Below are 14825 nucleotides of genomic sequence, written 5' to 3'. Positions count from 1 at the left end.
TTTTTGCTGCAGAATTGGCCATATGTTTATATATGTACATATATATATTTAATATCTATATCTTGAATGAAACCAATTAATAAAGCTGTAATTAATATGTTTACGATCATTACTGATCACTTTATTTCCTTCCAGGATAGTCTCCTTTTTGCCGTGAAGTCTCTTTATATACATATAGAAATATACAGCCTACACACTTTGAAGAACCAATTAAGCTCGAAAATTACAAGTCACTAACTCAATTGACGTTTGCATTTCCTTTATCAAAAACTGTAATCTGATCCAACTATACCTGTCAGTGCTAGGCATCGCGTAAGAGGCCAAAGTCTCCGCCATCCAGCCCCTGGTGGCCGCCAGGTCGCGATTCTCCCCGCCGCATCCGGTGATGAGGATTCTCAGCGGCAGACTGTAATAGTCGATGGTGGGTCTACCTAGACGGGAGCTCGTCGAGTCGACATAGAAGGTGAAGACTCGTGGATACTGAAGTCCGTCGCAGCTCAGCGGCCTCGCCAGGGTCACGCGACCCGTGTGCGGATGCACCTTGAGGAGTTTCCGAGCGAACCAGGCGGTGCGCTCGCTCGAGGCCTCGTATTTGCGCCGACCGCCCAGCTGGGGCACTCCGGCCTCGAAGACGACGGCGCCGACGGGTGTGCTGGACGGCAGCACCGCCAGGTAGCCGGCGCCCAGCGTCCAGACGGTCGTCAGGATCAGCAACGTCCATCCCCACCAAGCCATCCTGACCTCTCGCACTTAATCCGCGCGGTCCTGCAGTCTGCTCTGTCCTCTCCCTGACGTTCCTCCCGTTGCGTCAGGATCCATCTGAGGAAAGATGATGATTAACTTTTTTTATATTATATATTACATATAATTTTTTATATTATACTAGAACAACACAAGCGCGCGCTACGCGTGCGCCCTTCTTCGATTTTATATAAAAAAGAATGATATTTTTATATAAAGTTTGTTTAAACTTGATTAATATGTTTTGACAGAAATCAACTGATTAAGCGTTAATTTGTTAATTAAATTTTAAAATAATAGTATGTAATAAAAATTATAAAATAATATGTTTTAAATAAAATGTTATAGTACTTTAAACTCGATTAATATTTTTTGACAGAAATCAGCTGATAACTGTCAAAAATATTAATCGTGATATATTAATCGTGTATATTAATTAAGTAAATGTGTACATAAATGTATATATATTAATTCAGACGATTTTTCGGACATATTAAAAGACATTTATTGCCGCACTATCGACACTACCTCTTTGCAAATTATATTCTCCTATTAACGCAGATGATTTTTCGAATATATTTATTGCCGCACTATCGACACTACCTCTTTGCAAATTATGTTCGTCTATTAACGCAGATGATTTTTCGAATATATTTATTGCCGCATTATCGACACTACCTCTTTGCAAATTATGCTCGCCTATTAACTCAGACGATTTTTCGGACATATTAAAAGACATTTATTGCCGCACTATCGACACTACCTCTTTGCAAATTATATTCTCCTATTAACGCAGATGATTTTTCGAATATAATTATTGCCGCACTATCGACACTACCTCTTTGCAAATTATGTTCGCCTATTAACTCAGACGATTTTTCGGACATATTAAAAGACATTTATTGCCGCACTATCGACACTACCTCTTTGCAAATTATATTCTCCTATTAACGCAAATGATTTTTCGAATATATTTATTGCCGCACTATCGACACTACCTCTTTGCAAATTATATTCCCCTATTAACTCAGACGATTTTTCGGACATAAATGACACATACTACTGCAGAGATAGTGCAGTCTGTTCTTTAGTTATACATATATATGTATATATATATTTTTTTACATTATTACTTTATATTATTTGTTATATATTTTTACATTATTATGTAAAAATTTTATATGTTTTATACATTATTTAAACAGATAAAAATAAGAATAATAATTAAAATAATTAAAAAGTAATGTAAAGAATATTTATATTTTTTTTTTTCGAAAAAGTAAAAGTTTGCGCAATTAAATTATAGAACATTCTATATATAATTATAAAGTTTTTAACAAGATGATCTTGGAAATAATATGATTGATATGCTTAAAATAATCTAAATACAAATGCAATAAAAATATAAATGAGTACATAAATGTATATATATATATATATATATATATATATATATAAATGTGTACATAAATTAAAAAGTTAAATGTAAAACGGTGACATAAAATAATGTAGTAAATGTAAGTAGTATAGGTCAATAAAAGTAGTATAAATCAATAAAATATTAAAAATTAATATTTATAATAATAAATAATAAGCAAAATTAATTAATTTAAAACATCATGATTAAGGGATTAAATGCAAAACAGTGATATAAAATAATGATGTAGTAAATATAAGTGGTATAGGTCAATGAAAGTAGTGTAGATCAATGAAAGTAACATAAGTTAATAAAAACACTGTCAATCAATACATATAACAATAAATAATAAGCAATATTAATTAATTTTGACATCATAAATTAAAAAGTTAAATGCAAAATGGTATTATAAAATAATATAGTAAATGTAAGTAGTATAGGTCAATGAAAAGAGTATAAATCGATAAAATATGATAAGTTAAAATTTATAATAATAAATAATAAGCAATATTAATTAATTTTGAAATCATAAATTAAAAAGTTAAATGCAAAATGGTATTATAAAATAATGTAGTAAATGTAAGTAGTATAGGTCAATGAAAAGAGTATAAATCGATAAAATATGACAAGTTAAAATTTATAATAATAAATAATAAGCAATATTAATTAATTTGGACATCATGATTAAATGGTTAAATGCAAAACAGTGATATAAAATAATGGTGTAATAAATATACATAAATATACATAATATTTTTTGACAGTTATATCAGCTGATTTCTGTCAAGAATTATTACTCGAATTTAAAGTATTGTAACATATTATTTACAACATTTTATATAGTATATACATACTATTACTTTATTTAATTAGCAAATTAACTCTTTAATCAGCTGATTTCTGTCAAAAAAAAATATTAATAAAGTATTAATTTGCTAACTAAATTTTAAAATGATAATATGTTAAATATATTAAAATATAGTAATATGTTGTAAATAATATGTTTTAATACCTTATTCGCTATTAATATTTTTTGACAGAAATCAGCTGATAACTGTCAAACATATTAATAAAGCGAAAATTTGCTAATTAAATTTTGAAATAATAATATATTATAAAAATTAAAATAGTAATATGTTGTAAATTATATATATGTTATAAAACCTTATTCGCGATTAATATTTTTTGTATTGATAATTGCTCAAAAGTGATATTAAATTATGATACGAATACAGTCATCGTTAGAACAAGGAAGGATTCAATTCGCTTGGAACAGGAAGATAAATTTCTCGTTTTATTAGAATGTGCTTTACTCACTTCTTTAAAATAAGCAGCTTCGAGATGACAGCTTCTTCGAACTGCTTAAGACATTGAAAAATCTCAGGAAGGGGATAAGAACAAGAACGAAGGAGATGACAGTAATCGGAAAAAGGGTAAGAGGGGAAGAGGAAGGCCACTGGAAACACGTATAATCCCACGTGGCTCTTCTCTCGTTCCTCTCTTCTCGCACGTTCAACTCTTTGAGCCGAGAGAAACCACGCGAATCCGAGTATATAAGGACATGAAGCTAAGAGAGCCTCTCGGTTCTTTTTCCTTCCTTCTTTCTTTCGCTTCGCGGGTTAATCGCTCTCTCGACCGAGTACCCGTAAGCGTCGTCGAACGTACAGGGTCTCGAAGAGATGCACGATGTCTCTCCCCCTTCTTGGGAGTCGACCTTTCCTTCTCGCCGCGGCGAGCAAAACGTGGGAAACGAACTACTTCCGGTCGTGCCCCCGCTGCTGAAAACCCAGTCGTCGTCGTGAAATTCGTTGACCTCCCCCTAACATATTACACACGTGTTCACTCACGCGGTTAAATCATCTTCCCCCTGCCTTCTCCTCCTTTTTCCACGCTCGGCTACCGCGAGAAAGCGATCGCGAGCAACGGGATCCCGAGAAGAAATAAAATTTCTCCGATTAGAAGAACCTACGTGAAAGACAGGGAAAGAGAGAAGGGGGCAATTTTATTCTGGTTAATTCGATTCGAATTCCATCAGATACCTAATTAGATATCGCGTGTCGTTATAAGCCTCATTACCGTTCTCGTTACATTACGGTTGTCAACTCTCTTTAATTAATGCAATGTACCAGCGAGGTGTAATATGGGCGTCCTTGACATCCAACTTTGCGGAACAAAGGCGAGTGTGTAATATGCAGGAATGCGACATCCTGTCACGCTCCGGAGAAACGGAAGACGGCGATCTCTATCTAGCAGTTCATCGCGATCCCCATCTGCTTGTTTATATTATATTATATTTATGTGCAGGGCGCAGATCCCATTCTATTCTATTTTAGAAACGCGTGATTCTCTTCTCTCTGATGAAAATAGCAAGACCATTTTCTTTAATTGTGACTTTCTCAGCAATTTCTCATAATTCTTTCTCCTTGCTTCGGTGAAATTAGCTTTCTAATATTTTCAACGAGTGAAAAAAAATTTAGATTGTCATTTGAAACATCGAGCTGTGAATTTTTGGAAAAATAAATATGACCTCTCCATCAACACTCGCATCCTCCATTTCGGAGCTGATAAAACTGGATCCTACAATTGAGAAGTGCATAAACCGTGAGAAGGATGTCGAAATATCGCTTGTTATTACATATTCGTCTTGTTCTATAGATCCGCCATATAGATATTGCGGAATTAAATTTAACACTTCGGAGGATCCGACTCTGGAATCGATTTCGGAGCGAGAACTCTTTCTAAAGACATAACTGTACGAAAAAAAAAATATATCCACAATTGCGACGAAAAAAATCGGAAGAATCGAACGCCAGAAGAAAAAGAAAAGGAGGAGAAATCATAGATCGGAGATCGGGGAAGATGCCGTTAAATTTTTTGATCGCGGCCTTTAAGATGTCTCAATCGAAGAGGTTTGACGTAAGACTTCCAAACTAGGAGAGAAGCGTTTGTTCGCACAATAAACCCAAGCAAGGTTGATTCATGTACTCTCGATGCGACTCGATTCTCTGTATCGCGTCTCTTGGTCCATGACTCCGGATAACAAGTATGTATCCGCAAACCGCATCTCTCGTCCGAATCGATTTACTGCTATCGGGTACCGAGATGTTAACGCGACGACTTTTTAAGTCTCTCGCCGCGACGAGAGAACGACGTTTAATCGAGCATGATTGGGTTTTTAGTCCGCGAAGTTAAAAAGAAAAAGAAAACACATTAGCGAGATCACGTTTTAACGAAGAATATAATTCTATATACGTGATAAAATTTGTATAATCGTGTTTGCCTTTTTGTATAACTTAATTTTTTCCGATATAAAATAGCCAAACAAATTTAATTAATTAAAATGAAGTATAGAAGGTTCCAATATTATAAATATCCATAAACAATTAGGAGCTAATTAAGAACCAAGTGCTCTAAATGTACAAATTCTTCTTTCTTGTTACAAATTATTTATTTTGAAAATTTAATATTTGTTCAAGTTTATAAACGTTAATTCGAAGCTCGGCTCTTAATTAGTCTGCTCCTAATTGTTTGTGGATTTCTAATTAATTTTATTAATATATAGATATCAATTATAAATTTGTATATATATTAATTATTGAAAAAAATAGAGATTATAATAATTATTTTTATAATTGTAAACCAGACTTTGTAATAAAATATACACGAATAGTATCGTTTTCTTTAAAGAAAATCATGGCTTAAAAACGATTTGGAAACAAGCTCCTTCAACTGTCAATTAAATTTCGACGTCGATTTACGCCATCGATTATAATCTCTCTATTGAACGCCGCTAAATCCAAGGTGATCGCGTAAGAGGGAGAATATTCAAATGGCGAAACTGCGTGCGGCCGGGAAACTTTAGTCCAGTTCAGCGATGCATAGCGAGATCCGCAAGATGCATCCGCGGTGATGCATCCTTCCTCGTCGCGAGAAATTATTCCGCTCGGTCCTCCCCGAGAGAGATCGCGAGAGACGGCTAGAATCGTTCGACCGTTCTTCGTGGCCGTGGAACCGATATTTACCTCGCCACGTACAAGTGGTCGGCCGATCGTCTTCTTCGTCGCCCGAGGGCATCTAGCCCGATCCGGTTCTCGTTCCAATCCGCATCACGAACCAATCGAACCCGGGGCCCCCGTCGCGAGACGATTCGAGGTTTAATCCGCGAGAGAGAGAAGAGATCGAGAGAAACGCCACGTTAAATTGTACGCTCGGAGATTCGAGTTTTCCTCTCTTGAAAAGTCGAGAAATCTTCCTCCCCCCAGATAATATTAAACTAAAACAAGTTTTAATTTTTTAAATTTAAAAACGAGAAGATCTCGTTACTTGTCGAAGATAAAAATTAATTAACAGAACGAAAAGGCTCTGATATACGAATTATATATATACATATGTAAAATATTTTTATATAAAAAAATATATATTTAAAAAATATAAAAATATAATACCTATATATATATAAAATATATCTAAATGCAAACATTCAAATGCAAATTGGGCTGAGTCAGGCACAGAAAGCAGGTGCAACGAATATTAAATTAAAACAAGAAGTTTTAATTTTTCAAATTTAAAAACGAGAAGATCTCGTTGCTTGTCGAAGATGAAAATTAATTAACAGAACGAAAAGGCTCTGATATACGAATTATATATACATATATAAAATATTTTTATATAAAAAATATATAAAAAATATATATTTAAAAAATATAAAAATATAATACTTATATATATAAAAAATATATCTAAATGGAAAAATTCAGATGCAAATTGGGCTGTGAGTCAGGCACAGAAAGCAGGTGCAACGAAAACTTATCTTAAAATCTTCTTTGTTCGACTGAAACGTTCAAGTTAAATAAGAGGATTTTAAGATAAGTTTGTTGCACCAAAGATAAAAAAAATTATCAGAATTAACTGTATTATTCAGATAAAACAAATTTTCTTACCGAGAGCGACAAGAGAAGGGAGATAAAACCGTAATACGTTATAAAAGTCTTGTTTATCTAAATCTAAATTTTATAATGATGGTTGCCTGCACCAGCATCATTATCGTTCATTTATCCTGCGTGACATTATAATTTTTCCGCTCGATTTTCGAAGCCTTCACAGACGCATCTCTGAGAAGTGTTTCGGCGAAAGGCTCCTCGATAATGTTATCTCCGTGAGATATTAAGGTACGGAAATTTCTCGCTTTTAGAGTTATATTTCGATCATTCGCTCCTCTTATCTAATTTTAAAGTCTAATAGTTATATATCAATGAGGGATCCCGTTTATTTGTTATATACATAATTCGATATTTTCTCGATCAAAAATAAAGTCACTCCGATGAATAAATTATCTTACTCCGAATAAATTATTCTTAAGATAAGCGAGGAACGCGATTTCTCCGGTGTAAAAAATGTGCGCGCAAAATTATCTTAATTATCGCGAGGGCAGGTTTTTTTTTCAGGTCGCCCCTTCGAAGGACGTGCCGTTTCGCTATCAAATGAAACTGACTGGTCCACTGTTGGAACTATTAATTATCTTGGGAGGGGAGACTCTCGTCGTGGAATCCGGTCCCGACAATTATCTCGCGCGTCTTTTCCTCGCGGGCCCCTTTCCGGGGCCCCTCGACGGGCCCCTCCGAAACGCCTGTTTTCGGTGAATCAACACCACAAACCTGTTATCTCGAGGATACTACTGACGGAAGAAACGGCGCAATTTCACTGCTTTAATAGAGACGTATAAGCGCGGGTGACCATCTTTACGGACGTTTATGCGATTGTCGAAGTCTCCGAAGACTACCGGGGATTACTCGGCTACTATATAAGAGCCCATAAAAGATTTCGACATCGTTCTCTAATCGGCTCCCTCTCGAAATTAAGTAAATATTTATTATACGAAAATCTATAAGTTTTAGGATCTTCGAAGTATTTTATTTCTATTTTAATTTCAATCTCTCTTTCTATTAAATCAAACTTCGAGATACATTTTATAAAAACAGATTTATTTTAAATAAGTCTTTTTTCTAAATATTGAAAATTATAGAATCTCCGGTTCTCTGAAAATTTTATTCATTTTTTAATTAGATATGTTTATAAAACACCGCTTTACAATTGCTAAACTTTTACTATAGGACTTCTTCTCGAAATTAAGTAGACTTTTATCACGAAATTTATAAATACAAATAAGTATTTTATTATTTATTACAAAATCTATAAGTTTTAGGATCTTCGAAGTATTTTATTCCTATTTTAATTTCAATCTCTCTTTCTATTAAATTTTTATTACAAAATCTATAAATTGAATTAGTATCTTTGAAGTATTTTATTCCTAATTTAATTTTAACTCCTCTTATATATAACTTTGAGACATATTTTATCAAAACAATTATTTTAAATGAGTCTTTTTTTTCTAAATATTGAAAACTGTCGAACCTCCGTTCGAATCTTCTCTGAAAATTTTATCGTCATTTTTTAATTAGTTATTTATAAAACACTGCTTTATAATACCCAAATTTTTGGGTGTGTGAAGTTGGCACCCCTATGTTATGCTATCATAGTTCTGTTAACAGTTCTGAGTTATTTAGAACCAGGAAGAGTTCTTGATAATTTTTAGAAATAGTTCCGGTCATTACGATAACGACAATCAGTTTCGGTAAAACGCGAGACTCGCGAGTGCTTATTCGCGCGCGAATAAAACCGAAGCTCCATTTTCGCGTCGCCGCTTTTTCCAAGACCCACTTTTCGTAGGGGCTTATCGAACGAAGATGATCAAGATAGCTTTTTAAAGCATCATCCTAAATATACGATAGACACCCTGCAGAGAATACAAATCATCTATTTGTACGTATCTGAAACTGAGAACGTACAAACAGCCAGTATACGAGAGAACCATGGTAGAGAAACCCCGCTGTCTCTATGACTCCGAAGGAATCAGTTCCCATTCCGTTACACGAGAGAAAAGAAGAAAAGAAAAAGAGAAAGAGGAGAGAGGGAGGGAAAGATAATAAAATACAGTTCGCCACATCCGATATCGCTGCTAAACGTTCGACGGAAATTCATCGAACGATTCATGATCACAGATTTATGGATCGGAATGCCCCCTTCTCCTCTTCCCCATCATTCACTAAGGAATGCGACGCGTATCCTCTCTCGGAGGAACAACCTCCTCTTTCGCGCATATCTCGCGTTCCTCGATTAACGATATACTATTCCCGCGAAAGACACGAACGCGCTTGTCCTCCAGGAGTCGAGAAATTTCGTCTCAATACCTTGTAATATACCTTGCCGTGGTGAACGCGAGTACAAGGCGAAGCCTTCGTTCGGGCCGCATCTCATTATTGTTACGTATATGCGAGAAACAGGGAGAGAGAGAGAGAGAGGAGAAGAGGAGGTCGAGCAGGCAGGCAAGGATCGGTAAAAATCGGCCCGGTGATTATTTCGACGAAAAAAAAAGTCCCGGGCGACTCTGATGAATCGCCAGGGGCCGTCCTCCTCCTGGTGTCAGCGACTCTCTTCCCTCTTCTTCATCTCGTTCGTTTGCCCTTCTCTCCTTTCTTTCTTTCTCTGTCTTTCTTTCTCTGTCTTTCTTTCTCTCTGTTTTTCTTCTCCTGCTAACTTTCTTCTGCAACCACCAGAGCTGGTCCGATAAACGCGAACACGCGAGGGACGGTCCAGCCGTGCGGCTATTACAATAACCGGTGTAGGTACGCGGTTCTCGCTCAAGGTTGCGACGAGGAGACGCGAGGAGATGAGGAGGAAAGGGGGGAAAGGGGGAGGAAGAAGGATCCCTGGAGGATTTCCATTCTTTCGACGAGGGTCCTCCTCGAGCGAGAGCGAACGAGCGAGTTTACGCGAGCGAATGGAGCGAAGCGTTAGAAGAGAAGCGATGCTGAAGAGGAAAAAAAGGTGGACGTCTCTCGGAGGCATCGCATAATCCGACGCGCTGCTGCACTTGACGCGCCACTCGCGTGTCAAGCATTGTGCATCGGAATGCATATATTAGTTTTCCGGAATTTGCCTCGGAGAGTTTAATGCACGTTGGTTTTAAATGATATCGGAGAGTTTAATGCATGTTGGTTTTAAATGATACCGGAGTTCTATACAGAGAGAATTTTCTCTTAGAATTTACCCTATGAAAATCATATCGTGGGACAATATGGTATGGAAAGAATTTTATGAGAATTTCTCTGATTAATATTTATCACAATAAAAATAATATCTACACACTAAAATATAACATGTTTGATTAATTTTACTAAACTGCACGGTAAAATTAATCAAACATATTTTATATTTTATTGTGATAGATATTATTATTTTTATTATTATTTTTGATAAATATTAATCAGAGAAATTCTTTACATACTATATTGTCATTTTTAGATTATACCATGATTTTCAGGGTAAATTTTAATCTCTCCAGTGTATATAATTGTGAATATTATATTATATATATTTATATATTGTATATAGATCATAAATATTATATATGTATATATAAAATATGTAGTGCCGAGAAAAAAAAAGAGAAGAAAAAGTGTGTGACAGGTTTGAAAGTCGCACTCGATACATCTTAAAATTCTGTAGAAATACGTGAATCTTCTTGGATTTTATCTTTCATTCATTAGGAAATTTACGAGAAAAAGAAAGCAAGAGAAAAAAATAAAGAAATTTTCCCGAGAGAAGGAGAGAGAGAAAAAAGGAGAGTCACGCGATCGAGCGTGTTGGCGTATCAAATGCGGCACTTGCGTCATTATTTAATCTGTTGAATCGTGTAAATCAATGTTAATCGCCCCTTTTCATTTCTTACACGTTGAGTAATTTATCACCAAATCGTCGCGTCCAAAGATATATTTCGAATAAATTTGTATTAACTAAACTCTTCTGTCAATGAACGAATTTCTGGATATCCGAGGTAACTTTAAGTGTTAAAAACGTGTCGGCACTTTTCTCCGCTCGAAACAAAATATAAAGAGCCTTTGTATTCGGGAACCTCTTATAAAATATAACGGGAAAGAATACGTTCGATGTCTAGCAGCTGCTACCAAAAAAAATTATCACGGTCAATGTATTAAAAACAACAGGCAATTGGTACCCGGGTATCTATATACATTGATGGTAAAAAGGTGAAAAATTATGCATTGACAAAAGAGTTAAACTATTTAAATATTTTTCGCAATTCATTTTTTCGAAATTAACTGCGACGATACCTAAATCACTTCGGAATCACTTTGCGGCCTTAATTAAGGCAGAATCGCGTCTCATCGGGGATTTTCCAGCTGCGCTCATTCGGCTTCCAGCAGCGAAGCTAACTCGCCGACACAGCTAAGCGTTGCTTCGCTCATCGGATCAGGGACTAGAAGATGAGAGAGACAAAGAAACGGAGAAAAAGGGTAGTGCTAGATGAAAAGGAACGACGCGATCGAGGAGTCGCCTTCCTCTTCACCAACAAATGACGACGACGACGCGAATAATATTCGCGGAGAGATCTCCTTATTATTTCTTTCACAATGCGCGAACCGTTATGCGCGAACGCAAAACGCATATTCGCGTAACGGTGAGGTCGAGGAAAAGGGAGACAAAGAGAAAAGATTCCGTTTGCTTCTTAGGTAGCTCGGATATGTAGAAAATAGGCACGTCATTGCGGATTTACCTGGGTATAGAGTGTCTCTCGAGAAACACGCATCGATCACGATTGGAGTAGCACTTAGGCGGTTCTTATTTATTTTCACATTATTTTACCCCCCCAAAAATGCGTATCGAATTATTTTTTAAATATATAATTACTCGTGAAAAAAATTCACTTATTTATGCACAAAAATATTTCCATCTCTTCTCGTAATCAAACTTATTGGAATTGGAAATTAATTGGAATTTATGTATAGATCCAGATTATCCAGATAAAGTATATGACTGCGGAAGAATTTATATATTATTTTCTTCGAAGGCAGAGAGAAATTGGTTGTTTTTTTTGTTATCGCCATCTATTAAAAAGGCCGATGATATTTTCCGGTTGGATCAGCAAGATCTATATACCGAGATTTACTATGTATACGTACGATATTTCGATCCGTATCTCGGGAGGATCGCGGGTTCCCAAAGCGCGTATCGCGAGGAATAAGATGCCGGGCGTGGATAAGGATTCCACGGAAGAGAGCCCTTGATTTTATGGAACCTGTTCCCACCGTGAGTATCCGTGCGCGTCCCCTCGCGTCGACGGGTTTACTTGGATGCGTATTATAAGCTTCACGCTCTTGCGCGCGTACCCTGCTCGTAAATTAACGTCGTCCACTTCTTTTAACAGCCGACTGGACCGGGGAAAACGAAAATCCGACGACAGTGTCTTAATTAAAGACAGGCGGATCAATCCGCGGTGTAACGTGACGAAATCCGACGAAAAAATAATGGATTTAAGATCAGAATATATGTATGTACACAGAGAATTTTCTCTTAGAATTTTTTACCCTGAAAATCATGGGTAATCGTGGGTGGCAATTATGGTACAAAAAGAATTTTATGAAAATTTCTTTGGTTAATATTTATCACAATAAAAAATAATATCTATCACAATAAAATATAAAATATGTTTGATTTATTTTACTAAAAGTATAGTAAAATTTACTAAAAGTAGAGTAAAATTAATCAAACATATTTTTAAAATTCTTTCCATATCATATTGTCCCACGATTACCATGATTTTCAAGGTAAATTCTAAGAGAAAATTCTCTCTGTGTATATACATATATTAAGATATATATCTCTTTGAAATCGATTTTTGTTCCTTCAAAGAAAATATTTTAAAAAAATATTATTTCTTTGTCTAACAACTTTTCAATATATATAATTCAAGTAGAATTTAGCAATGCGAGATATCTTATGCACATAGATTTAAATCAAAACTCTATTAAAGTAAAGTCTATTTCGAATTAATCGAGAAACAAAGTTTGCTACATATTAATCATGTCAATTATATCCTGTTCCTTATTATTCCTATAAGATAACAGACTTTTATCTGCTTCTTGTTTCTTACATAAAATAAAAGTTAGAAATATAAATGTGTGTGTATCGCAATAATTAAAAATATAATCAATAAAATAAAAAATGTAACCAATAATTAAAAAAAAAACAATAATTAAAAAATATAATCAATAAATTAATATCGGAATACATGTATATAGAATTTAGCAATGCAAGATATTATATATATAGATTTAAATCAGAACTCTATTATAGTAAAGTCTATTTCGACAGACAAAGTTTACTATATGTATATTAATTATGTCAATTATGTAAATTATGTCCTGTACCCTATTATTTCTGTCAAGATAACAGATTTCTTTAATTTTCTTGTTTCTTACGTAAAATAAAAATCGAAAATATAAATGTACCACAATTAAAAAATGTAATCAATGAATAAATTAATAAATGGATAAATATTATATAAATACAAATATAATTAACAAATTAATGAATTAAAAAGTAAATAAATAAATAAATATAATCATTGAAATGAATCTTTTCAGAAAAAAGAGACGGCTGTCAAATTGTATAAAATACAAGTTAAAAATAAAATTTAAAAAAAAGTATAAAGAGTATAAAAGATTTCTTTCTCGGGGATCTGAGAATCGACGAAACTTTCGTAACGAGGGCCGCGTCGGACGCCGCGATGCGAGATAAAAGGGGGCGAGAAAGAGAGAGGTCAGCAGCCGCCCCCTTTCGCTTCGTTCGTTTTCTCTCTCTTCCTCGAACAAGGGGTGAGTGACTCACGTTCCGTCGGCCTCGACGTCGGGACGCGGACGCCTACCCACCAAATATTGATTCGCTCGCCCGAGGAACGCACGCGTCGCAACGCGTGTCGTATCGGCAGACTTTCTCCCGTGACGCTTTCGTTATAGAGCACCCTTTTCGTTTCAGTCTTCCCCTGGAGTCGAATTTCCCTCGGGAACGCGTGTCTTTTCTCAAGGCGAAAAAACGCTTTTTTTCTCTCTTTTTTCGAAATTCAGAGGAGATTTCGGTTTAATTAAAGGGACGGCGAGGCAAAAAGTCGGAGTAAGTCGATAGTTTGTAACTTTTTAAATACAATGTAGCTTAATATTAAAGGATAAACTAATTTTTTTTATTAAGATCCATTCTGAGAAAAATCAGCGATATATCTCATTAAATGCATCGCTATTTTTTATCGCTCAGATTAAAGATTAAGTAAAATCTATGATTCATGAAGATTTTATACGCGCGAGAGTTGAATAGAGATACTAATATAATTTTGTTAAAAATTTATTATAATATTTTATGTTAATTATAATCTAAAGAATCTTTAATACTTTCAGATTTTTATTTTTTTCAAGTGTAAATGAGAATATACTATTAGAGAATTTGTTTTAGAATTATCTCTTTTAGATAACACATAGATTAGATATATTTAGATAATTCTTTCTGATAGAGATAACTCATATTTTATACTGCACACATATTTATTTTGATTTTACTTATTTTATATTACATCTTGGATATTTTAAGATTATTTGGAGATAAAGCGTGATTTAAATATCGAAGATTTGTGTAAGTAAAGTATTTTTTTCGAGATCATGTTTTGTTTGTCAAGATAAATGTAACCAGATAATTATACGTGCATAAAAAAAATTATTTTTTTCTAAATGATAATAACTTAATAATAGAAAATTATATGTAT

The 14825-nt window shown here is 34.6% G+C and overlaps 1 protein-coding gene across 4 annotated transcripts in view; it reads right to left on the bottom strand.

Annotated features, from left to right (window-relative positions):
- Stan (protocadherin-like wing polarity protein stan) overlaps nt 1-14825 on the bottom strand; it is a 32914-nt gene that overhangs the window by 14141 nt on the left and 3948 nt on the right. For all 4 annotated transcript variants that reach the window (XR_014426939.1, XM_083055138.1, XM_083055139.1 and 1 more), the window contains exon 2: nt 293-819. Coding sequence is in view for 3 of the 4 variants with exons in the window: in XM_083055138.1 (XP_082911264.1) it covers nt 293-735 (443 nt within the window). In the remaining variant the exon portion in view is untranslated. The remainder of the gene's footprint in view (nt 1-292; nt 820-14825) is intronic.

This window comes from Prenolepis imparis, unplaced genomic scaffold, assembly GCF_030444845.1.
Source record: "Prenolepis imparis isolate NDT839.2.m4 unplaced genomic scaffold, iyPreImpa1.0 SCAF_15, whole genome shotgun sequence".
Lineage (NCBI taxonomy): Eukaryota > Metazoa > Arthropoda > Insecta > Hymenoptera > Formicidae > Prenolepis > Prenolepis imparis.
This window is presented reverse-complemented; position numbering and strand designations above follow the sequence as displayed.